Here is a 25,933-nt window from a genome sequence, read left to right on the forward strand (position 1 = left end):
GCTTGTTATTGCCAACGAGAGCTCACTTGATTGCCTAGGCTTTCCTCTCACACATATTTTGCTACTGTAGTACAACCATCTGCCTGAGTTTGTTCTCTCCTTCCCCTCCAGTATATTTTGCAACAAGCGGAGGGAGGGTTCTTTCTCATCGGAGTGCTGAAAAGAGTCATTGTCTGGGCCCCTGAGCACCTGGACAGAGTTATCTCACTGTGGCACTGGCCCTCTCTCTACCTCTCTCTCTTTCTCTCTGCCTCTCTTTCTCTCTACCTCTATTTCTCTCTACCTCTTTTTCTCTCTACCTCTCTCTCTTTTCCTCTCTTTTTCTCTATATCTCTCTCTACCTCACTTTCTCTCTACCTCTCTCTACATCTCTTTCTCTCTACCTATCTCTCTACCCCTCTTTCTCTCTACCTCTCTTTTTCTCTACCTCTCTTTCTCTCTACCTCTGTCTCTCTACCTCTCTTTCTCTCACTGGATTGCTCTCTTCCTCCGCTCCACATGCAGGAAATGCTCTCTCTCCCTCTCTCCACCCCACGTGCTCTCCCTCTCTATCTCTCTCCCTCTCTATCTATCCCTCTCTCTCTCTCTCTCCCTCTTGATCTTGCTCCCTCTCTCCACCTCACGTGTTCTCCCTCTCTATCTCTCTCTCTCTCTCTCTCTCTCTCTCTCCCCTTCCTCCCTCCCTCCACGCTCCAGAGATCTAGCACCATCTTTTCTTTCTCATTCTCATGGTGTTTCTTCCAGGCAGGCCATGAACTGGTGGGTGGCATTAGAGCTCACTCCCTGTCCATCCCATCACTGATCAGATGGGTCTTAAGGGCCTGCCACTCACCAGTGATCTGATCAGCCACAAGAAGGACACAGCCACTCTCAGTTAGGCTACTAGCTACCTGGGTCGTGTTCATTAGGGCAAAATATAGCAAAAAATATTGTGCAAGTTCAGATAACAGCTCCCTGTTTCATTCCATTTTGCACACGGTTTTATACCACTCCCTGTCTTCTGAACATGAACCTGTATATGTGCTGGGTAGTGGAGATCAGGTTGCAGGGGTGGTGGATTATGATACTGCAGACTGGCTGTTCATATATTTTCAATTCCAATTGATATATTTCAGTCCCTGGTACAATGATATTGAAATCCGAGGCATCACATAGTATAGACAGGTGTATGATTTAAAATACATTTTGTCAGTTTCACATCTACCTCCGCTCCCCCTCTCCTGAACCCGACTTCACCGGTCTACTAACCATTGTCCCTGGTAACCCTCATTACACACAGCTGGCAACCCATCATTACACACACCTGGCAACCCTCATTACACACACCTGGCAACCCATCATTACACACACCTGGCAACCCATCACTACGCACACCTGGCAACCCTCATTACGCACACCTGACAACCCTCATTACATACACCTGGCAACCCTCATTACATACACCTGGCAACCCTCATTACATACACCTGGCAACCCTCATTACATACACCAGGCAACCCTAATTACATACACCTGACAACCCTCATTACATACACCTGGCAACCCTCATTACACACAGCTGGCAACCCTCATTACGCACACCTGACAACCCTCATTACACACACCTGGCAACCCATCATTGTGCACACCTGGCAACCCTCATTACGCACACCTGGCAACCTATCATTACGCACACCTGGCAACCTATCATTACGCAAACCTGGCAACCCTCATTACGCACACCTGGCAACCCTCATTACGCACAACTGGCAACCCTCATTACACACACCTGGCAACCCTCATTATGCACACCTGCACCCCATCATGAGGCACACCTGGACTCCATCACTACCCTGATTACTTCCCCTTTATCTAGCACTCCTTTGTTTTCACCCACCAGGCAATATCGTTTATGTTTCCATTTTAGACACTTTCTGTTTTGTACTGTTCCATGTCATCATTAAACTCACTAATTGCACTTGCTTCCTGACTCTCTGAGTCTAAGTTACAGTCAGGGTGTCCAAATTCGCTGTGATTATATAATCATATTGCTTAATTTATTCGTAGTTCATTCATATACATTCTTTAGGTCCAGTTTCCCGTACACAGTTAGTCCTGGATTAAAAAGCACTTTCAATGTAGATTCTCCATTGAGTTGACTTGTTATTGCTGGACTAGGCCTAATCTGTGTACGGGAAACTCTCTCACTACATAAGGACAAAAAATTGCCAAAGTGTTTAAATCATATTCATCATAATTAAATTGTTTCATAATTCCTGAATTCATACCTACATTATCTTGTCAATAGTCTCCTATTAACACATGCTGTTACCACAATTAGCTGTCTGGGTGTGTGTTGAGTCTAAGTGGTGTTGAGCTGTGGTGGGGTAAGACTTGACCTCCATTAGAAGGTGTGGAACCCCAATTAACCATCCAACCCTGGAGGAGCACAGCACCTGGCCACACCTTCTCACTACACATCTGGACCATTTCTGGATGTTTTTCACATCACCTATCGCCATCTACCACCAGAGCCATACAACTGTAGTTATTGTGTCAAGTTGTGAAGGGAAATTCTATACATTTTTTATTTAACATTTATTTCACCAGCTAAGATCCATTAAGGTTAAAAACCTATTTTGCGAGGACAACCTGGCAAGAAGGCAAAACAGGGACATAGCAGTGTGAAAATATGACAGAAAAATACAGAATACACACAAAAGAATAAGTGTCACAATTTCCAGATACATTTGAAGATTAGAAACAACTGCAGCTATCACAAATGGTGTCGTCGATCAGAGTCTTAAAAACAGGCAAGGACACTAACTGCCCTAACTTTAATATCTTTTGAAGCATGTTCCAGGATGACGGGGCATTATGGGAAAACGATTATTTCCCCATCTCAGTTCTAGCCTTAGGAACAGACAAGGACAGCAGCGACTGTGAACAAAGATCTAGTGATGATAATAACAACAATCAACTACAGTACAGTTCAACTATCTTGAGCATTATTGAATGTTATTATAAGATGCCATTGCTAAAAGATGCATTGTTGCCTTGCTTTTGCCACTGTCAGGCTGACCTATGGTTCCATTGCAACCCATGCAATTACAACCCATATGGAGTAATCTGTAGGCCTACTTTAGTTCCTTCTTTGCATGGAATTCCTGATTATCATCAATGTCTCCAATCCTGATGCATATCATATCTACATTTCCAGAGCATTTGAAGCCTATTTGCATAAACAATTTAAATAGGATGATCCCATGACTGCAAAGTACCGCAAGCAAAGCAATGTGTCTCGCAATAACTCATTTAGTCTATAATCTTAACTGATCTGTTTGCTTTCCCTTCTTTGTTTTTCATCTCACTCTCTCTACAGTATCTCTCTCTCTCTCTCTCCATTCCTGCTATGGCTTTCCTCTTGCTCAGTCTCTCTGGGTCTCTCTCTCTCTCTCTCATTAGGAAGTGTTAGAAACTTGCTGAAGTGAGAAATGCACCGGCGAGAGCTCGTTGTCCTCATTAGAACAAGAAGACAAGAAGAGTGACAAGAGGCAACGAAGGGGAAACAATGGCGACAGTGTTTGATTGTCGAGCCCTGAGCCGGTCGACGGCTTTGTCCCCCCGGAGAACAAAAGCATTTGTTTGCATGTGTTCAACTCCATTCAACTTCACCACGTCCAGGTGCAAAAACCAACTTGGCGAAGAACATCACAACTCATCACACCTTTGCACGGCTGATGACCGGCCAGCAGTCTCCCCCAATCCTCCGGCTGTGGCTGATCAAAGCTCTTGTGTTATAATGTAAATAATGTGCGGACAAATGAATTCTCACTCATTACTTGCATGGCTTTGACTGTAAAGACACAGACAATAATTTGGTGGTAGGCCTACAGTAATCTCTCTCTCTCACACACACACACATACACACACACTGGCGGTGTTAGAATTATTGAATGCCAATCAGGTTTGGTGATGTTGTTTGTGAACTTGATCTTGGGAACCATTTACAGTAACAGTCAAAAGTTTTGACACGCCTACTCATTCAAGGGTTTCTCTTTATTTTGTCTATTTTCTACATTGAAGAATAATACAACTATGAAATAACACATATGGATTCATGTAGTAACCAAAAAAGTGTTAAACAAATCAAAACATATTTTAGATTTTAGATTCTTCAAAGTACACCTGCCAACTTTACCCGGAAGCCAGCCGCACCAATATGTCGGAGGAAACACCATTCAACTGACAACCAAGGTCAGCCTGCAGGCACCCGGCCTGCCACAAGAAGTCGCTAGAGAGAGATGATTCAAGTAAAGCCCTCCACAGCGAAACCCTCCCCAACCCAGACAACGCTGGGCCAATTGTATCCATCCTACGGGACTCCCGGCCTCAGCCGGTTGTGGCACAGCCCAGGAATAAACCTGGGTCTGTAGTAATGCATGCATGCATGCTATGCAGTGCCTTAGACCACTACGCCACTCGGGACGCCAGCCAAAACTATTTTCTGTGCTTGTTACTGGATACTGGTGCACTTGTAGTCAGAAAGACCCTTTTTTGGTTTAGGCAACAATAGGTCTACATGATTTTCTTCATAAAGCATTTCATACTTTGTGGAGCCTACATTACACAATTTTCTTCATAATGCATTTAATACAAAGCTCAACTTTTTAGTGTATACTACACCATTTCTTTCATAATGAATTTTATAAAAGGCTATGTGGAACTGTCTTGGCATAATATGGACTTGGTCTTTTCCAAATAAGGCAATCTTCTGTATACCACCCCTACCTTGTCACAACACAACTGATTGTCTCAAACGCATTAAGAACGCATTAATAAACTCCACAAATGAACTTTTAACAAGGCACATCTGTTTTTTTAAATGCATTCCAGGTGACTACCTCATGAAGCTGGTTGAGAGAATGCCAAGAGGGTGCAAAGCCATCATCAAGACAAAGGGTGGCAACTTTGAAGAATCTCAAATATAAAATATATTTTGCTTTGTTTAACACTTTTGTGGTTACTACATGATTCCATATGTGTTATTTCATAGTTTTGATGTATTCACTATTATTCTAAAATGTAGAAAACAGTAAAATAAAGAAAAACTCTTGAATGAGTGGGTGTGTCCAAACTTTTGACTGGTACTGTGTAACCCCTACCTTGAGTTCAGTCTTCGCCAATGAGAAACAAGAGGGCCCTGGCTTCATTAGATCAGAACAGGATGGATCAACACTGATTCATATTACTGAATTGCATCCTAAAAAATTATAGTGGTGTTTTGCTGCATAACACACTTACATTATTTGTTGACCCATATTTTTTATTTTATGATATTAGGGATCCCCATTAGCTGCTCTTCCTGGGGTCCAAACAATTAAGTATTTAGTCAGCCACCAATTGTGCAAGTTCTCCCACTTAAAAATATGAGAGAGGCCTGTCATTTTCATCATAGGTACACTTCAACTATGACAGACAAAATGAGAAAAAAAATCCAGAAAATCACATTGTAGGATTTTAAATGAATTTATTTGCAAATTATGGTGGAAAATAAGTATTTGGTCACCTACAAACAAGCAACATTGCTGGCTCTCACAGACCTGTAACTTCTTCTTTAAGAGGCTCCTCTGTCCTCCACTCGTTACCTGTATTAATAGCACCTGTTTGAACTTGTTATCGGTATAAAAGACACCTGTCCACAACCTCAAACAGTCACACTCCAAACTCCACTATGGCCAAGACCAAAGAGCTGTCAAAGGACACCAGAAACAAAATTGTAGACCTGCACAGGCTGGGAAGACTGAATCTGCAATAGGTAAGCAGCTTGGTTTGAAGAAATCAACTGTGGGAGCAATTATTAGGAAATGGAAGACATACGAGACCACTAATAATCTCCCTCGATCTGGGGCTCCACGCAAGATCTCACCCCGTGGGGTCAAAATGATCACAAGAACAGTGAGCAAAAATCCCAGAACCACACGGGGGGGGACCTAGTGAATGACCTGCAGAGAGCTGAGACCAAAGTAACAAAGCCTACCATCAGTAACACACTACGCCGCCAGGGATTCAAATCCTGCAGTGCCAGACGTGTCCCCCTGCTTAAGCCAGTACATGTCCAGGCCTGTCTGAAGTTTGCTAGAGAGCATTTGGATGATCCAGAAGAAGATTGGGAGAATGTCATATGGTCAGATGAAACCAAAATATAACTTTTTGGTAAAAACTCAACTCGTCGTGTTTGGAGGACAAAGAATGCTGAGTTGCATCCAAAGAACACCATACCTACTGTGAAGCATGGGGTGGAAACATCATACTTTGGGGCTGTTTTTCTGCAAAGTGACCAGGACGACTGATCCGTGTAAAGGAAAGAATTAATGGGGCCATGTAGCGTGAGATTTTGAGTGAAAACCTCCTTCCATCAGCAAGGGCATTGAAGATGAAACGTGGCTGGGTCTTTCAACATGACAATGATCCCAAACACACCACCCGGGCAACGAAGGAGTGGCTTCGTAAGAAGCATTTCAAGGTCCTGGAGTGGCCTAGCCAGTCTCCAGATCTCAACCCCATCTTTGGAGGGAGTTGAAAGTCCATGTTGCCCAGCAACAGCCCCAAAACATCACTGCTATAGAGGAGATCTGCATGGAGGAATGGGCCAAAATACCAGCAACAGTGTGTGAAAACCTTGTGAAGACTTACAGAAAACGTTTGACCTCTGTCATTGCCAACAAAGGGTATATAACAAAGTATTGAGATAAACTTTTGTTATTGACCAAATACTTATTTTCCACCATAATTTGCAAATAAATCATTACAAATCCTACAATGTTATTTTCTGGATTTTTTTCTTCTCATTTTGTCTGTCATAGTTGAAGTGTACCTATGATGAAAATTACAGGCCTCTCTCATCTTTTTAAGTTGGAGAACTTGCACAATTGGTGGCTGACTAAATACTTTTTTTGCCCTACTGTATATTATACATAAAACAAAATATAAAACAGTACATCATATAAAACTGTCACACCACCACATATACACAATACAAAATATATGATACCACCATACAACAATATTACAATGTATGTGTGTAGAGTGTGCGTGCTAGCGCCCGTGTGTCTATGTCTGTCTGTACCTGTGTGTGTATCTCTTCACAGTCCCCGCTGTTCCATAAGCTGTATTTGTATCTGTTTTTTAAATCTGAATCTACTGTTTACATCAGTTACCTGATGTGGAATAGAGTTCCATGTAGCCATGGCTTTATGAAGTACTGTGCACCTCTCATAGTCTGTTCGGGATTTGAGGATTGTAAAGAGACCTCTGGTGGCATGTCTTGTTGTCACGCCCTGACCGTAGAGATCCTTTTATTCTCTATGTTTGTTTGGTCAGGGTATGACTCGGGTGGGAAACTCTATGTTCTGTGTTTCTATGTTTTGGCCGGGTATGGTTCTCAATCAGGGACAGCTGTCTATCGTTGTCTCTGATTGGGAATCATACTTAGGCAGCTTTTTTTCCTTTTGTATTTGTGGGTAGTTGTCTTTGTTAGTGGCCTGTATTGCCCTAGTAAGCTTCACGTTCGTTTTTGTTGTTTCTTGTTTTGTTGGCAACATTTATAATAAAGAAAAACGTACGTTCACCACGCTGCATCTTGGTCATTTTCAAGACGACGTCCGTGACACTTGTGGGGTATGCATGGGTGTCCGAGCTATGAGCTAGTAGTTTAAACAGCCACCTTGGTGAATTCAGCTTGTTAACACCTCTTACAAAAACAAGTAGTGATGAAGTCAATCTCTCCTCCACTTTAAGCCAGTGGAGAGTTACATGCATATCATTAATGTAAGCTCTCTGTATACATTTAAGGGCCAGCCGCGCTGCCCTGTTCTGTGCCAATTGCAAGTACCTCTTTGTGGCACCTGACCACACAACTGAACAGTAGTCCAAGTGCAACAAAATTAGAGCCTGTAGGACCTGCCTTGTTGACAGTGTTGTCAAGAAGGAAACATTGTGCTTTATTATGGACAGACTTCTCCCCATCTTAACTACTATTCTATCAACATGTTTTGACCATAACAGTTAACAATCCAGTGTTACTCCAAGCTGTTTAGTCACCTCAACTTGCTCAAGTTCCACATTACTCATTGCACTATTTAGTTGAGGTTTATGGTTTTGTGAATGATTTGTCCAAATACAATGCTTTTCGTAAAAAAAATATTTAGGACTAACTTACTCCTTGCCACCCATTCTGAAACTAACTGCAGCTCTTTTTAAGTGTTGCAGTCATTTCAGTTTGTCACGACTTCCGCCGAAAGTCGGCTCCTCTCCTTGTTCGGGCAGCGTTCGGCGGTCGACGTCACCGGTCTTCTAGCCATCGCCGCTCCACTTTTCATTGTTCCATGTGTTTTGTCTTGTTTCCCCACACACCTGGTTTACATTCCCTAATCACACTACATATATATTCCCTCTGTTCCCTCCCCATGTCTTTGTGTGGAATTGTTTTGTTACGTGTTTTGTGTGACGCGCCAGGCAGTTTTTTCCCCCTGTACCATGTTTAACCCGAAGTATGTTTAATTGTTAAACATTTGCATCATTGTGACTGTTGTCGCGCTTTTCACTTTTGCCATTGGCTGGAGGTTTTTTGACGCAGTTGCGTCCGTCTGTTGTTGCTTCTGCCAAATAAAGTGTGCGCCTGATCACAACTCTCTGTTCTCCTGCACCTGACTTCTATACCAGTAGCGCACAACCTGACACAGTCGCTGTAATAGATGATGTATACAGTGTTGAGTCATTCGCATACATAGACACACAGGCTTTACTCAAAATAATCAAAAAGTACGGGGCCTAAACAGCTGCCCTGGGGAATTCCTGATTCTACCTGGTTTATGTTGGAGAGGCTTCCATTAAAGAACACCCTCTGTGTTCTGTTAGACAGGTAACTCTTTATCCACAATATAGCTGGGGGTGTAAAGCCATAACACAAGATTTTCATTAGCAGACTATGATCGATAACGTCAAAAGCCGTACTGAAGTCTAACAAAACAGCTCCCACAATCATTTATCATCAAATTCTCAGTAATTTGTGTAAGTATTGTGCTTGTTGAATGTCCTTCCCTATAAGCGTGCTGATAGTCTGTTGTTAATTTGTTTACAGTAAAATAGCATTGTATCTTGTCAAACACAATTTTTCCCAAAAGTTTACATAAGTGTTTACTATTCTTGGGTAGTGGAATGACTTTTTCTTGGGTAGTGGAAGGACTTTTTCTTCCCTCCAGGCCTGAGGACACCCACTTTCTAGTGGGATTGAAGATATGGCAAATAGGAATGGCAATATCATCCACTATATATATATATATATTTTACCTATTTTTCTCCCCAATTTTGTGGTATCCAATTAGTAGTAGTTATTGTCTTGTTTCATCGCTGCAACTACTGTAAGGACACCGGGAGAGGCGAAGGTTGAGAGCCATGTGTCCTCCGAAACACAACCCAACCAAGACACAATGCACATCCAACCCGGAAGCCAGCCGCACCAATGTGTCAGAGGAAACACCGTACACCTAGCGACCTGGTCAGCGTGCACTGCACCTGGACCGCCACAGGAGTCGCTAGTGCGCGATGAGACAAGGATATCCCTGCCGGCCAAACCCTCCCTGAACCCAGACGGCACTGGGCCAATTGTGCGTCGCCCCATAAGCCTCCCGGTCACGGCCGGCCTGGGCTCGAACCCAGAATCTCTGGTGGCACAGATGCAGTGCCTTAGACCACTGCGCCACACGGGAGGCCTATCCTCAATATTTTTACATGCAATTTTCAATTTCAGCTTATTAGATGTATAAGTTTCAGTAACAAAAGAACACCATGGTTGTAATAACACTTTAAACAGGTAATTTAACACTGATAATTTAACGTATGTAAATTGGACAGTCACGGAGGATTTTCGCTGAATAACTGGTCAGGGCATACTGTAACACTTTCTATTCAGCTTCAGGCTACTTTGATGTAAGACTTGACAACACCTGTAGTAACTACCTCTATCCGTCACACCCATTGTTGCTTATCCATTGATCACAAAATATACAGTTGAAGTCGGAAGTGTACATACACTTAGGTTGGAGTCATTAAAACTCATTTTTCAACCACTCCACAAATTTCTTGTTAACAAACTATAGTTTTGGCAAGTCAGTTAGGACAGCTACTTTGTGCATGACACAAGTAATTTTTCCAGCAATTGTTTACAGACAGATTATTTCACTTATAATTCACTGTATCACAATTCCAGTGGGTAAGAAGTTTATATACACTAAGTTGACTTTGTCTTTAAACAGCTTGGAAAATTCCAGAAAATTATGTCATGGCTTTGGAAGCTTCTGATAGACTAATTGATATGATTTGAGTCAATTGGAGGTGTACCTGTGGATGTATTTCAAGGCCTACCTTCAAACTCAGTACCTCTTTGTTTGACATCATGTGAAAATCAAAAGAAATCAGCCAATACCTCATAAAAATAATTGTAGACCTCCACAAGTCTGGTTAATCCTTGGGAGCAATTTCCAAACACCTGAAGGTACCACGTTCATCTGTACAAACAATAGTAAGCAAGTATAAACACCATGGGACCACGCAGCAGTCATACCGCTCAGGAAGGAGATGCATTCTGTCTCCTAGAGATGAAAGTACTTTGGTGCGAGCAAGGAGGCCTACAAACCTGACTCAGTTACACCAGCTCTGTCAGGAAGAATGGGCCAAAATTCACCCAACTTATTGTGGGAAGCTTGTGGAAAGCTACCCGAAATGATTGATCCAAGTTAAACAATTTAAAGGCAATGCTACCAAATATTAATTAAATACTAACAGGGAATTTTTCAGGAATTGTGAAAAACTGAGTTTAAATGTATTTGGCTAAGGTGTATGTAAACCTCCGACGTCAACTGTATCAATGTAATTACACCCAACACAATGTTGAAAACCAGAATGCTTCCTAACACTAGATCACATAACTAGACGTGAGCTGGATGTGATCCCAACGCTGCCACCAATACAACAGAAGAAAGTGAAAGCTGCAACAGGGACTCTAACCAGGGCTCATACGTGGCAAAGTAAACTCTAAGGGCTGCTACCATGAAAGCCTAGTAGGCCTCGGGCAGAGGCAGTAGGCCTACAATGCTGGCATATGCCTTGTTACAATAGCCTGAGTATATAACATGATTGACACGACCGTAATAATAATCATTAAACAGCCTTGGACGTGTCATAAGTGTATGCCAACATAATTCATTATTTTACATTAACCTGTTTAACTGCATTGATATGGCTTAATTGATAAAAGTCCAGACTCGTTATAGACGCAAATACTATGCAGTTGATTCAGGGGAATTTAAACCAATTTTATTTTTTAGGTCTTCTGTTTCCCCACCTTTGTTGATGAATTCATTTCCCATTATGAAAATGTATCCCCATTCCCCAATCAAATACCTTCATCATATCACCCTTTTTGTTGTTGTTGACAAATACAGCTTTTAACTCCAATTTGGCAACACTTATAAAATCCGACATAGCACCAGTATCCCAAAGTATTAAGCAAAAACAACCATAGAAAAAACGTAAGGCTACTATTATATTATAAGTATTTCGGGTGACAATCTGGTTGATTAACAATATTGGGTTGTTAATATGTTTTTTTTATATGTATATAAATAAATGTGGGACACAAAAAAGGAGCACCATTTGCCCAAAATGCATTGCTCCAATAACTTTTAAAAGATTGTTCTGAAGTTTTCCCCCCAAAATGTTTTTTTAAAATCTACGAATGAAGTCACACAAAAATGTGTGTTATATTCCTACGAATTAAGTCTCACAAAAATGTATGTATTTTCACACGAATTAAGCCACACAAAAACGCACAAAATCTGCTGAAATACTTTTTGTACATATTTGCACGAATTGGGTGTTGGAAATGTATACACTTGAACGTACTGCTGTCCGTGTTCTACAATTTTTCCATCTGTAGTCTAAAAGCATCCACAGTAATTAGCATCCATTTGACACCTTGCACTTTCCCCAATAAATAAGTTGACACGCAAAAATTGTACCTGCCGCACCTGTCCTTGGAGTAGCCGACCGTCAATATAAAAGCGTATGTCATTATATCTTTATCCTGTTACGTTAAGCATTCCTATTAAAAACAATATTCCAGGAGGCTTTTGGTTTATGATTCCATGCTGCAGATACTGGGGCCTGATATTTTGATAAGGGCAGAGTTGGGTTACCCTCAGCTGCTCTGGGGAGAGGGCGAGAGAGAGAGAGAGGGAGGATTTTCGCATTCTTATAAAGACCGCTGGATGCGCTTGTAGTGCTCAGTAGACAGTAGACAGACACACAGAGAGAATACAGTTGTGGCAGGACTGGACCGGTGAAGCAGAATGGCTCAGAACGGAACAACAGAGAACGGGGTGACCGGGGCGAATGGCGATGGGAGCCCTCCCATGCCTTTTCCCCAGCCCGTCAAAGTGCAAGAGATACGCCACACCAAGGTGAGACGCACGTCTTATTAAGTAACATAGCAGCAATCACTGAATAGTGAAAATGTAATGTGAAAAAAAATATTAAGCCGAAACATCTGAAACACCAGTATGCACAAACAACTGTTTAACTGTTTTGAACTATATATATAGTACTACTGCATTGTTGGGAAAGAGCATTCAAGAAAATAATTTCATGGGCTAGTTAGTGCACGTACTGTACTAGTTAGTGCACGTGACCATAAAAACGTGAAACTTGAGTGTAAGGTATAAGGTATAATATAATGTCATAGTACATGTTTAAGACGTCATAAACCAGGGGACGTGAATTCCGTCAAGTTATTGTAATGCATGTTAGTCTGTAGCCTGTGCACAGGCTAGAGGTGGTGGTGTGCCTGTTGGTGTGCTATCCATGTCTTCATATTGGAGTTGGATCCAAAAGACTGCGTTCGAAATATATTTGAAAAACAAAAAACACACTTGAGTTATGCTCCTGTGTTATATTGCTTACTGATCGTAGCCTAATGAACAGGTGCGTTGTAAAACAGTCTTTTTTTAAACAGCTCTTTCTTTGTGTCCAACAGATTTTTATCAACAATGAGTGGCACACCTCTCTCAAAGGAAAGACGTTTCAGACCTTCAATCCTGCAACAGGTGTCAAAATCTGTGAAGTGGAAGAAGCAGACAAAGTATGTACCTAAAACATACATTCATGTTTGATTTGGCCAATGTCTTAATTACTAAGTTGACTTGAGGAAATAAGGAATGTTTGCTAAATCAAATGAACAGAATTGTATTACTACTACTGCAGTGATCCTGTCTTCTCTCTTCATCTGGTTCTGATTGGGTTCCAGGGACTGCAGGGGGTCTGCCAAAATATAGATATATATATTAAAACGTTTTTTCTCCATTGTTTTTATGGATATCGCTAGCAACAACAGAATAAACACATATTTAATTACATACCTACAGTAGAAAATAGGATAATATTTTAACTTTATTTGCCAACTCCTAATATTGAGCAAATTACACTAATTGGAGCTGATACACTGGCTGGAGTGTCTGACATAGGCTTTGAAAAAGCACCAGTCAATAGGCTACCTGTCAATAGGCTACCTGTCAGTAGGCTACCTGTCAATAGGCTACCAGTCAATAGGCTACCAGTCAATAGGCTACCAGTCAATAGGCTATCTGTCAATAGGCTAAAAGTGTGGCAAATGCCGTTCACTGCTGGTTAGCTTTCTTGACTTGGACATGTCTGCTAAGACATGGCTAACCTTAGTTTAAACAGCTAAAACTCTTAGCGAAAATCTGTTTGGAGTTACTACCTTTCTAGCTAATAGTCTGTTAGAGACTACACTTCCTCTTCCAATTATAATGTGGGGAGGTCAAAATAATTAAAAGTATTTACCAAATCTATTAATTTTAAAATGTTGATTACTTCTCATTATTATTATTTTTATTTAACTAGGCAAGTCAGTTAAGAACAAATTCTTATTTTCAATGACGGATTAGAAACGGTGGGTTAACTGCCTGTTCAGGGGCAGAACAGCAGATATTTACCTTATCAGCTCGGGGATTTGATCTTGCAACCTTCCGGTTACTAGTCCAACGCTCTACCTGTCGCCCAAGACATTAAATAAATGTTTTTGCTAACGTATGATGGGGGTCCCTGGGTCGCCAGCTTACCTGGGAGGGGGTCCCTGGGTCGCCAGTTTACCTGGGAGGGGGTCCCTGGGTCGCCAGTTTACCTGGGAGGGGGTCCCTGGGTCACCAGTTTACCTGGGAGGGGGTCCCTGGGTCGCCAGTTTACCTGGGAGGGGGTCCCTGGGTCGCCAGTTTACCTGGGAGGGGGTCCGTGGGTCGCCAGTTTACCTGGGAGGGGGCCCTGCGTCGCCAGTTTACCTGGGAGGGGGTCCCTGGGTCGCCAGTTTACCTGGGAGGGGGTCCCTGGTCAATTAAAGGTTGAAGACCTTTGATCTTGGCCTACATGTTTAATTTCCTTTTACATAGCCTTTAAAACCAAGAGAGTGACTGTCTATCAACTCAATGTCAAGGTCTTTTATTAGGCTACAGACAAAAATACATTTTTGTGAATTAATTAGGCCTATCAATTATCATTAGCCTGCTCATAATTGTAACTTATGCAAAACAATATTACCCATAGAAATGTTTTAGGTGGGTTATCAGTTGTCTGTGTGAAAGCTGTTGATGTGTACCTGCAGGCAGATGTGGACAAGGCTGTAAAGGCGGCCAGAGCGGCCAGCCAGAGGGGCTCGCCGTGGCGAAGGATGGACGTGTCAAGCCGGGGGCGACTCCTGCACAAGCTCGCTGACCTGATGGAGAGGGACCGGGCACTGCTAGCGGTAAGCTGTGGATGTAACGGCCTACTAACCTTATTTGTCTTTAGACTGTAGAAGGCTACAACTAGCAGCCTATTGGTAAACTTGACATCTGTCACCTGCGTTGTGAAGGTAGCCTATCATCTAGTTTGGGTGTCCAGAAAGAATTGACAGCAGCAGCGCAGTGCGCAATGCACCAGACACTGAAGGTGCATGATCTGTGATTGAAAATCTTTTCCATGCTGGTATGTGGCGACTCGAGTAATATATATTTTTCAGTTCTACACTTGTTGCTATATAATCCCCACACAACCTTGACATTCATTCTAATATTGTTGGTGAGTGTCTGTGTGCCTGTGTGTGTCACAAGATTAAAAAAAGTTTAACTGACATGGAATTGTATTGACAGTGGACTAATGGACAAAATACCAAAATATAGTTTTGGAGTGTAGTATTACTTTAACCTAAACAAATATAACAGCCTTTTGTCAATAATCAAATCATTTCCATACAAAACATCAAAAACATATGTTTAAGTTGATATAGACTGACCAGGTGAATCCAGGTGAAAGCTACTGTATGATCCCTCATTGATGTTACTTAAATCCACTTCAATCAGTGTAGATGAAGGGGAGGAGACCGGTTAAATGAGTTTTAAGCCTTGAGAAAATTGAGATATGGGTTGTGATTGTGTGCCATTCAGAGGGTGAATGGGCAAGACACAAGATTTAAGTGCCTTTGAACGGGACATGGTAGTAGGTGCCAGGTGGATGCAACTGAATATTAGGAAGGTGTTCGTAATGTTTGGTATATTCATTGTATAGATGAGTTAGAACAATGTTTTGGCCAACTTAAAATGTGAGGCTTATGCAACACTTATCATTTGGTGGGTGTTTATATTTCTCCTATTTCACATATCTGCAAGTGTCTATTAATACGCATGCATGAATGTGTTTTCTGCATACCGATATCCCAACTCTCCCTGAGAGAGGGTCTGCCATAATTAACAGCAACCCCTGGAGCTATTAGGGTTAAGTGTCTTGCTCCAGGCCACATCAACAGATTTGCGGCTCAAGGATTTGAACTAGCAACTTTTTAGTTATTGGCCCAACGTTGAAAAACACGAGGCTACCTGCTGCCACTTCTCCAAAAAGTTGGGTCAACTCAAAAAGGCTGTGGAACTAATGTAGTTACTAAAAGATCTTGAGTTGGGCCACCTTGGATTATTTTAGACAGTGTAAATCAGATATTACAGTGGTGGGTGATCCAAGCCCAGTTCCAATGCCTTCTCACGTGTTCCAATGCCTTTTCAATTGAGTTTCCAGATTGCATTAGGAGTCAGATTTGTAAATGAAACATTACAGATGAGAGTGAAGTCATATTATGGGATTGCATGTGGCTGCTAATTGAAAACATGTTTTGGGAGGGCTGCTTGTGCTGGGGTATCGCTAATTACGCTAATCCCTGTTCTGTTTGTGGGGGAAATAAAGACCAGATTTAGCATTTAGCTCAATGAAAAGATACAGGATAAATCTATTGGTGTTATAGCTCTGTGGCAGTGCTTCATCTCTCATTATCTTTCCATTTGCAGTGGGTTGAATTAGATCTTATTGGTCAGATAGCCTACATACAGTATGTCATTTTGGGGCTGCACTTGATCTGGTTCTCCCATAGAGATAGATAGAGGACTCTAGTGCCCAAAAGTCTGATTTAGCATTGGCAGTGTCATTGAGGCCTTTCACCATTTTGAAGTAGCCAAATCTGTGGGAATTCCAATGGGTTAAGGAAGGAACACAAAATGATGTAGCTGATCCGCACTCAAAAAGGAGATTCAAGGTTTCTTTATAGTATTTTGTTAATTCGGGGGAGGTAGATAGACAAACATTTCGGCCTTCCTAAGCCTTCGCCAGTGTAATTCACAAGGATCACATAATTCCATCAGGGTCATCAGGAGGGATCAGCTAATGAACTATACTTGTAAGCAAACATTCTGCAGGTGGCAGTAAATCGCCAGCTTTGACTTGATACCTGTTCAGACAACACACTCCAGGTGACAGTATGCAGCCTTTCAGTTTGATTAACAACTCATAGAAGTAGTACTAGAAGAAAATTGACTACTTCAAAATGGAGATGCCAGTGCGCTCACAGATGCCATAATAGGACTGATACAAAGTCCTCTATCATTCTCTATTGGTTCTCCCAAACCCCAAGGTAAATCAAGCGCACCTCAAATACTTTCAAGTAGGCTTATTTCAAAGTATTTGACGTATGTATTTGCCCCAGGTTTTTAGTAAACACTTGACTTGTGTCTCCCTTGAGACAGTCAATCAAAGAACTTGAGTATCATAGCACCGTATAAGTGTACAAATCATGTTTGACACAGTGGGTCTCACCATACAATATTTTTCTCTTCCCCAACACATTCGGCTTAGTGGTTTCAAGCAGCTTGTGTCTGTCAAAGAGTTTAGTAACTTACGTACAGTCACTTTTTGAAATATTGTCAAACGCACAACGTCATGGATTGCTTTTGTCGAGGTTTTTGTCCACCCCTCTGCTCTATAGAAATGATTGTTCATCTAGATTTGAAAAACATTTGATACGACATTCAGATTCAGATGGATGTGTTGTATTTTCTGGTCATCTAATGTTCCAGCTCACTGCAGCCATGGCTACACAGAGAGACAACCGTGCTAGCGATGTCAGCGGTGCCGAACCCTGGCCTCTCCTCAGCCTCCTATTAGCATTATTATTATTAGCATTATTACTTTTCTTTCTGAACCCATGAACTCCCACAGCATATTCACTTCTTGGCGCACGTCGAGGGCATAAAACCTTGTTTTGTAGCAACCAAGGGGTTGATGGTGCTGTGCTTGCAGCCGACTGAGTACAAGATGACAGAAACGCTCAAAATAGATTTTTGAGAACATATATTATTAGTTATTTTTTGTTCCACAACAGCTATTTTATTCTCCTATTGAGATGATTCTGCCTCCGGTTCCCCAGAAGTTAGGATAGCCTGCATTAACGTGTCCTTAATGCACTATGTTCAATGTTTCTGATTCTTTTTTTACAGACTATGGAGACTATAGACACTGGGAAGCCATTCCTTCATTCTTTCTTCATTGATCTGGACGGCAGCATCAAAACCCTTAGATACTATGCCGGTTGGGCCGACAAGATACATGGCAAAACCATGCCTGTAGGTAAGTGTCTCTGTGCTGCTTTAAAACCTTTTAGATTGCCAGGCTACTACTTTCACCTACAGGTATAGTGCATTATGATTTGTTAAATGCACGTAGGCTTACGACCCCTTATAACGTCTCATTATCATCTCGTAATAATCCAGTTATTACCATTTCATACATTTATAATACAACAACATTTCCAAACAGTGTTATTATATGCTTATCACAGGTAATAATGCATTATAACAGCCAGCTTTTATTATTTCTGCTTCAGAGGTCCCCAACTTCCCACCAACATGTGCCATGTGCTCCAAAAATCTACTCCTCTGAGATTAACTAAAGCACAAAACATGTAAAGGAACTGCCAGTGTCTTACCGCAAGAATGCAGGCCGTAACATCTTAAAAGACTTAAAAGTATTTAAAAGTATTTCCCAAAAAGGTCCATGACCTGTCAATCTGATCAAGCTGTTTCTCAACAATCACTTGTCTCTCTCCTTTGTGGCTTAATGGCTCACATAGACTTTCTGTCCACTATATGATTAGCCCACTGGTTCCGCCCAGTCGTCAAGAAACAAGTTAATTAGCGGTCGAGTCACTCAGCCAATCCATCAATTGTCCACAGCCCTGGGTGGCATCTCGTCCGTCCTCTTAATAGTTCCCCCTATCGCAGTGTCAAAAACCATCCTCGGCCGCCACGGCAGGACGTCAGATAGACAAAACAGGCTTCCCTATTTCCTCCTGATTAGATTCCAATGGGGCAGTTGAGAGACGAAAGGCTGGCGAGGACAAAGGAAGAGGAAGAGGGGGCTGATGGTAATCAGCGAGGTGCAACAGTCTGTGTCGGGATTAGCTGAGAATCAGACACTCCAGATCAGTGCCTGATCAACGCCTCTGAGTTAGCCCCCCTCTCCTCTCCTCTCTCCTCTCTCCTATCCCCTCTCTTCTCTCTCCTCTCTTCTCCCCTCCTCTCCTCCCCTCTCTCCTCTCCTCTTCTCTCTCCTCTCTTCTCCCCTCCTCTCCTCTCACCTCTCCCCTCTCCTCTCCTCTCCTCTCCTCTCCTCTCCTCTCCTCTCCTCTCCTCTCCTCTCCTCTCCTCTCCTCTCCTCTCCTCTCCTCTCGTCCCTTCTGTGTCCTCTCCTTTATCCTCTTCCCGCTCTCTGTCTCAGGAGCAAGTCACTGACTTAGATCATTATTTTCCTCTGGTAGATATCTGCAAGGCCCTCTCTCCTCTATCAGCATTTGTCAGTAGCAACTCCCAGACTAAGATGACTATCCCCTGGTATAATAGTCTGTATACAGTCACTCCTCTACCTGTCAGGAACAACTCCCAGACTAAGATGACTGTCCCCTGGTATAATAGTCTGTATACAGTCACTCCTCTACCTGTCAGGAACAACTCCCAGACTAAGATGACTATCCCCTGGTATAATAGTCTGTAAACAGTCACTCCTCTACCTGCCAGTAGCAACTTGGTGACTTATAAACAGCTCTGGGCCCGGAGTCTGGTCGAGCAGGTAACGCTCTCACCTTTAGAACCATATATATACCCCCTGAGATGGGGCTGCTGGTTCGATCCCCACATCAGCCCTACATATTTCTGCTCTCTCTACTCTGTCTCTCTACTCCTAACCTGTCATGAAAATAATACAAATACGAAAGGAGTTTGGAATTCCTCTCTCCTTAAAAAAAACACACACAAAAAAACGCTCTGGGCCTAAATAAGCAAAGGTGCACTGCTCAAAAGTAGTGCACTACATGGGGAATAGGGTGCCATTTGGGACACAGCCTAATTCTCTCTACTCTACTGTATGTCCCATGTCCACTCCCCTGGCTATGGAAATGGAACCGTTGATAAGCTGTAAAGTGTGGGATGAGTGGGCTCACCCAGGACACAGGGAGATAATGGATCCTGGGTGTGTAGCAGTCTGTCTAAGTGTAATCACCACATACATCAATAAAAGAAACAAGACAAGGTCACGGAGTGAGAGTGTCAGATTGAACCCATTATCTAGGCTATCAGCTGGGCTTTTGACATGTCCGTGTGTGGAGGTGGAGGGGGATCATGCAAAATGTCACGGAAGGAAGTAAGGTGCCAAAAGTAGAGCACTATATCGGGAATAGGGTGTCATTAAGGCAGCATTGGAGTCAGTAAGTTGTTCCCGCTAGTTGCTATGTCAGAAGGATGGACCTTAGTTGCACAGATACTGTGGTACAGTAGTGAAAAAGGATTTTGGAATGTCTTGTGTTGGTGTAAGTTCATGTTACTGTGCAGTATTATACATGTATTTTTAAAATAGACCGTTTCCTGTCTGTGTTTTATGGCGGCCTACCTTGGAGTTGTGCTGATAGAGTTGAGGGCACTAAACACTTTGGTTGCACCGCAGTAGACTATCGGTGGAACAATTGCTGCAACGCATGTGCAACATGGCACACTAACATGTTGTAACCACAGTTGTTGGTGCAGGGTTTTAACAAAGCTTTCAGTACCCGCAACACCCCAAGTAAGTACATTCTGCTGAACAGAGTAGTTTAAGGTCAACTCTATCGCATAAACATTCCAACTTAACTTATTTATAGTTCAACTGTATTTACCCTAAAAAAAGCCAGTTGACTGCTACAGAGAACGAGGAGGGTGGGACATTGCAGCAATTAAATGGAGGGGGGGAGGGGGGGGGGGGGGGGGGTGTTAGAGATGGGGGACGCTTTTAATTGCCCCTCCATTCCAAGAAGGTCAAGGGTGACATTTCACTCTGAACAATAGACTTAATAGTCTGGTTATTGGGGACTCTATCTGCCCGCTCTATTTCCTTCTATTAAACAGGACTTTCAGCCATGTGAGGAGCAGGGCACAGGGACTTTTAGAACTGGCAGAGGAGGAGCAGGGCACAGGGACTTTTAGAACGGGCAGAGGAGGAGCAGGGCACAGGGACTTTTAGAACGGGCAGAGGAGGAGCAGGGCACAGGGACTTTTAGAACGGGCAGAGGAGGAGCAGGGCACAGGGACTTTTAGAACTGGCAGAGGAGGAGCGGCAAAATGACTGTGTGCTCCCCATTTATATGGAGAGGAGATTTTTGACCATCATTCGAAAATGCAAATGCAAAATAAATGGGAAAGGATGCCACATTTAAACAGACTGTAAACTAAATAAATGAGAAAGGATGCCACATTTAAACAGACTGTAAACTAAATAAATGAGAAAGGATGCCACATTTAAACAGACTGTAAACTAAATAAATGAGACAGGATGCCACATTTAAACAGACTGTAAACTAAATAAATGAGAAAGGATGCCACATTTAAACAGACTGTAAACTAAATAAATGAGAAAGGATGCCACATTTAAACAGACTGTAAACTAAATAAATGAGACAGGATGCCACATTTAAACAGACTATAAACTAAATAAATGAGAAAGGATGCCACATTTAAACAGACTGTAAACTAAATAAATGAGAAAGGATGCCACATTTAAACAGACTGTAAACTAAATAAATGAGAAAGGATGCCACATTTAAACAGACTGTAAACTAAATAAATGAGAAAGGATGCCACATTTAAACAGACTGTAAACTAAATAAATGAGACAGGATGCCACATTTAAACAGACTATAAACTAAATAAATGAGAAAGGATGCCACATTTAAACAGACTGTAAACTAAATAAATGAGAAAGGATGCCACATTTAAACAGACTGTAAACTAAATAAATGAGACAGGATGCCACATTTAAACAGACTGTAAACTAAATAAATGAGAAAGGATGCCACATTTAAACAGACTGTAAACTAAATAAATGAGAAAGGATGCCACATTTAAACAGACTATAAACTAAATAAATGAGAAAGGATGCCACATTTAAACAGACTGTAAACTAAATAAATGAGAAAGGATGCCACATTTAAACAGACTGTGAACTAAATAAATGAGAAAGGATGCCACATTTAAACAGACTGTAAACTAAATAAATGAGAAAGGATGCCACATTTAAACAGACTGTAAACTAAATAAATGAGAAAGGATGCCACATTTAAACAGACTGTAAACTAAATAAATGAGACAGGATGCCACATTTAAACAGACTGTAAACTAAATAAATGAGAAAGGATGCCACATTTAAACAGACTATAAACTAAATAAATGAGAAAGGATGCCACATTTAAACAGACTGTAAACTAAATAAATGAGAAAGGATGACACATTTAAACAGACTGTAAACTAAATAAATGAGAAAGGATGCCACATTTAAATAGACTGTAAACTAAATAAATGAGAAAGGATGCCACATTTAAACAGACTGTAAACTAAATAAATGAGAAAGGATGCCACATTTAAACAGACTGTAAACTAAATAAATGAGAAAGGATGCCACATTTAAACAGACTGTAAACTAAATAAATGAGACAGGATGCCACATTTAAACAGACTATAAACTAAATAAATGAGAAAGGATGCCACATTTAAACAGACTGTAAACTAAATAAATGAGAAAGGATGCCACATTTAAACAGACTGTAAACTAAATAAATGGGAAAGGATGCCACATTTAAACAGACTGTAAACTAAATAAATGAGAAAGGATGCCACATTTAAACAGACTGTAAACTAAATAAATGAGAAAGGATGCCACATTTAAACAGACTGTAAACTAAATAAATGAGACAGGATGCCACATTTAAACAGACTGTAAACTAAATAAATGAGAAAGGATGCCACATTTAAACAGACTGTAAACTAAATAAATGAGAAAGGATGCCACATTTAAACAGACTGTAAACTAAATAAATGAGAAAGGATGCCACATTTAAACAGACTGTAAACTAAATAAATGAGAAAGGATGACACATTTAAACAGACTGTAAACTAAATAAATGAGAAAGGATGCCACATTTAAACAGACTGTAAACTAAATAAATGAGAAAGGATGCCACATTTAAACAGACTGTAAACTAAATAAATGAGAAAGGATGCCACATTTAAACAGACTGTAAACTAAATAAATGAGAAAGGATGCCACATTTAAACAGACTGTAAACTAAATAAATGAGAAAGGATGCCACATTTAAACAGACTGTAAACTAAATAAATGAGAAAGGATGCCACATTTAAACAGACTGTAAACTAAATAAATGAGAAAGGATGCCACATTTAAACAGACTGTAAACTAAATAAATGGGAAAGGATGCCACATTTAAACAGACTGTAAACTAAATAAATGAGAAAGGATGCCACATTTAAACAGACTGTAAACTAAATAAATGGGAAAGGATGCCACATTTAAACAGACTGTAAACTAAATAAATGAGAAAGGATGCCACATTTAAACAGACTGTAAACTAAATAAATGAGAAAGGATGCCACATTTAAACAGACTGTAAACTAAATAAATGAGAAAGGATGCCACATTTAAACAGACTGTAAACTAAATAAATGAGAAAGGATGCCACATTTAAACAGACTGTAAACTAAATAAATGAGAAAGGATGCCACATTTAAACAGACTGTAAACTAAATAAATGAGACAGGATGCCACATTTAAACAGACTGTAAACTAAATAAATGAGAAAGGATGCCACATTTAAACAGACTGTAAACGAAATAAATGGGAAAGGATGCCACATTTAAACAGACTGTAAACTAAATAAATGAGAAAGGATGCCACATTTAAACAGACTGTAAACTAAATAAATGAGAAAGGATGCCACATTTAAACAGACTGTAAACTAAATAAATGAGAAAGGATGCCACATTTAAACAGACTGTAAACTAAATAAATGAGAAAGGATGCCACATTTAAACAGACTGTAAACTAAATAAATGAGAAAGGATGCCACATTTAAACAGACTGTAAACTAAATAAATGAGACAGGATGCCACATTTAAACAGACTGTAAACTAAATAAATGAGAAAGGATGCCACATTTAAACAGACTGTAAACTAAATAAATGAGACAGGATGCCACATTTAAACAGACTGTAAACTAAATAAATGAGACAGGATGCCACATTTAAACAGACTGTAAACTAAATAAATGAGAAAGGATGCCACATTTAAACAGACTGTAAACTAAATAAATGAGACAGGATGCCACATTTAAACAGACTATAAACTAAATAAATGAGAAAGGATGCCACATTTAAACAGACTGTAAACTAAATAAATGAGAAAGGATGCCACATTTAAACAGACTGTAAACTAAATAAATGAGACAGGATGCCACATTTAAACAGACTGTAAACTAAATAAATGAGAAAGGATGCCACATTTAAACAGACTGTAAACTAAATAAATGAGAAAGGATGCCACATTTAAACAGACTGTAAACTAAATAAATGAGACAGGATGCCACATTTAAACAGACTATAAACTAAATAAATGAGAAAGGATGCCATGGAGAGAGATTGATAATGAGCCTCTCGTTGTTGTGTTGTTGTTTCTCCAGATGACACGTTCATGTGTTTCACCAGACATGAGCCCGTAGGTGTGTGTGGAGCCATCATCCCAGTAAGTAGGACCAGTGTTTTGTGTTTGTGACTCTGTAATAATTATACATGTAGAATCTGCTGGCAGGATGTGCACAAGTAATAAACACATACTACAGCTGTACTACAGCTAAACACAATGACCTGGCAAATAGAAGTGGTCAATTTCACCTACATTAACTGAAAAATGCATGCGCACACACACACGCACCCACCCAACGACCAGAGGTGTACAGTGCAGTGAGTTTACCTTCACTGTATCAGAATCCCCACAGACGATAGCCATGGGACCCAGATACAGTACAGGCCTACACACACACACGCACCCACCCAACGACCAGAGGTGTACAGTGCAGTGAGTTTACCTTCACTGTATCAGAATCCCCACAGACGATAGCCATGGGACACAGATACAGTACAGGCCTACACACACACACACCCAACGACCAGGGGTGTACAGTGCAGTGAGTTTACCTTCACTGTATCAGAATCCCCACAGACGATAGCCATGGGACACAGATACAGTACAGGCCTACACACACACACGCACCCACCGACCAGGGGTGTACAGTACAGCAGACTGTTGGAGATTTACAATCGTGATGGATGAACGTCATGTTGGAACCAAAACTCTCCTTTATTCTAAAGACAAGGGAGAATGTTATCGTGCATGCGTGTGTGCGTGCGTGCGTGTGTGTGTGTGTGTGCCAAACACAAGAGCCGTTCCTCATGCTTTTAACTGTCAGTGCTGTCACCCCAAAAACCATATTATTCTGTGCCTCAGCTCCAAGGGCATTACGTGTCCCTGGCACATACAGAAATATAACTCTTAGCATGCGTGTTGACAGTCATAGATCAGTGGAGCTGCAGCAATAACGAGATAGTTAAATCAGGTTACGCCCCAAATGGCACCCTAGTACCTACATAGTGCACTACTTTTGACTGAGCACTATAGGCTGTAGTACACTATATAGGGAATAGGGTGTCATTTGGAATGCATTAGAATAAATTATCCCATTATATTCTCAGGTAACATCTTTCTTGAAAGTGAATTTTGAGGTAAATGCAACTTTATTTGGAATGCTACAAAAATGAAGCTTTGAGTTTGGATTGGTTTAAAAAAAAAACAACTGCATTTTACCTAAGGTTCTAACTTCAACTCCATCTGAGGGTGAAATAAAATCTGGGACATGGACTGGAAATGTAATCCTAATCTCTACCTTTCTTCACAAAGCATTCTCTCTCTTAATCCAACTGAAGTATACCGTTACAGGAACATGACTGTTTACAACTATACATTAAGGTCCCAAATGGCACCCTGTGCCCTATATAAGGCACTACTATGACCAGGGCCCCCCACTATATGGCAAATAGGGTGTCATTTAGGATGCTCCCTTACAGATCCAAAAACACATCCATAATTCCTTTTTGATGAT

The 25,933-nt window shown here is 41.1% G+C and overlaps 1 protein-coding gene across 2 annotated transcripts in view; it reads left to right on the forward strand.

Moving 5' to 3' along the window:
• Positions 1-12,214: 12,214 nt before the first annotated feature.
• LOC110506179 (aldehyde dehydrogenase family 1 member A3-like) overlaps positions 12,215-25,933 on the forward strand; it is a 33,915-nt gene continuing 20,196 nt past the window's right edge. The window contains exons 1-5 of one of the 2 annotated variants that reach the window (XM_036964157.1): positions 12,215-12,500; positions 13,073-13,177; positions 14,714-14,854; positions 17,904-18,033; positions 24,458-24,519. In XM_036964157.1, coding sequence (XP_036820052.1) covers positions 12,390-12,500; positions 13,073-13,177; positions 14,714-14,854; positions 17,904-18,033; positions 24,458-24,519 — 549 coding nt within the window. In that variant the 5' untranslated portion in view covers positions 12,215-12,389. The remainder of the gene's footprint in view (positions 12,501-13,072; positions 13,178-14,713; positions 14,855-17,903; positions 18,034-24,457; positions 24,520-25,933) is intronic. The other variant, XM_036964158.1, reaches the window with a different exon arrangement.

This window comes from Oncorhynchus mykiss, chromosome 26, assembly GCF_013265735.2.
Source record: "Oncorhynchus mykiss isolate Arlee chromosome 26, USDA_OmykA_1.1, whole genome shotgun sequence".
Classification (NCBI taxonomy): Eukaryota; Metazoa; Chordata; class Actinopteri; order Salmoniformes; family Salmonidae; genus Oncorhynchus; species Oncorhynchus mykiss.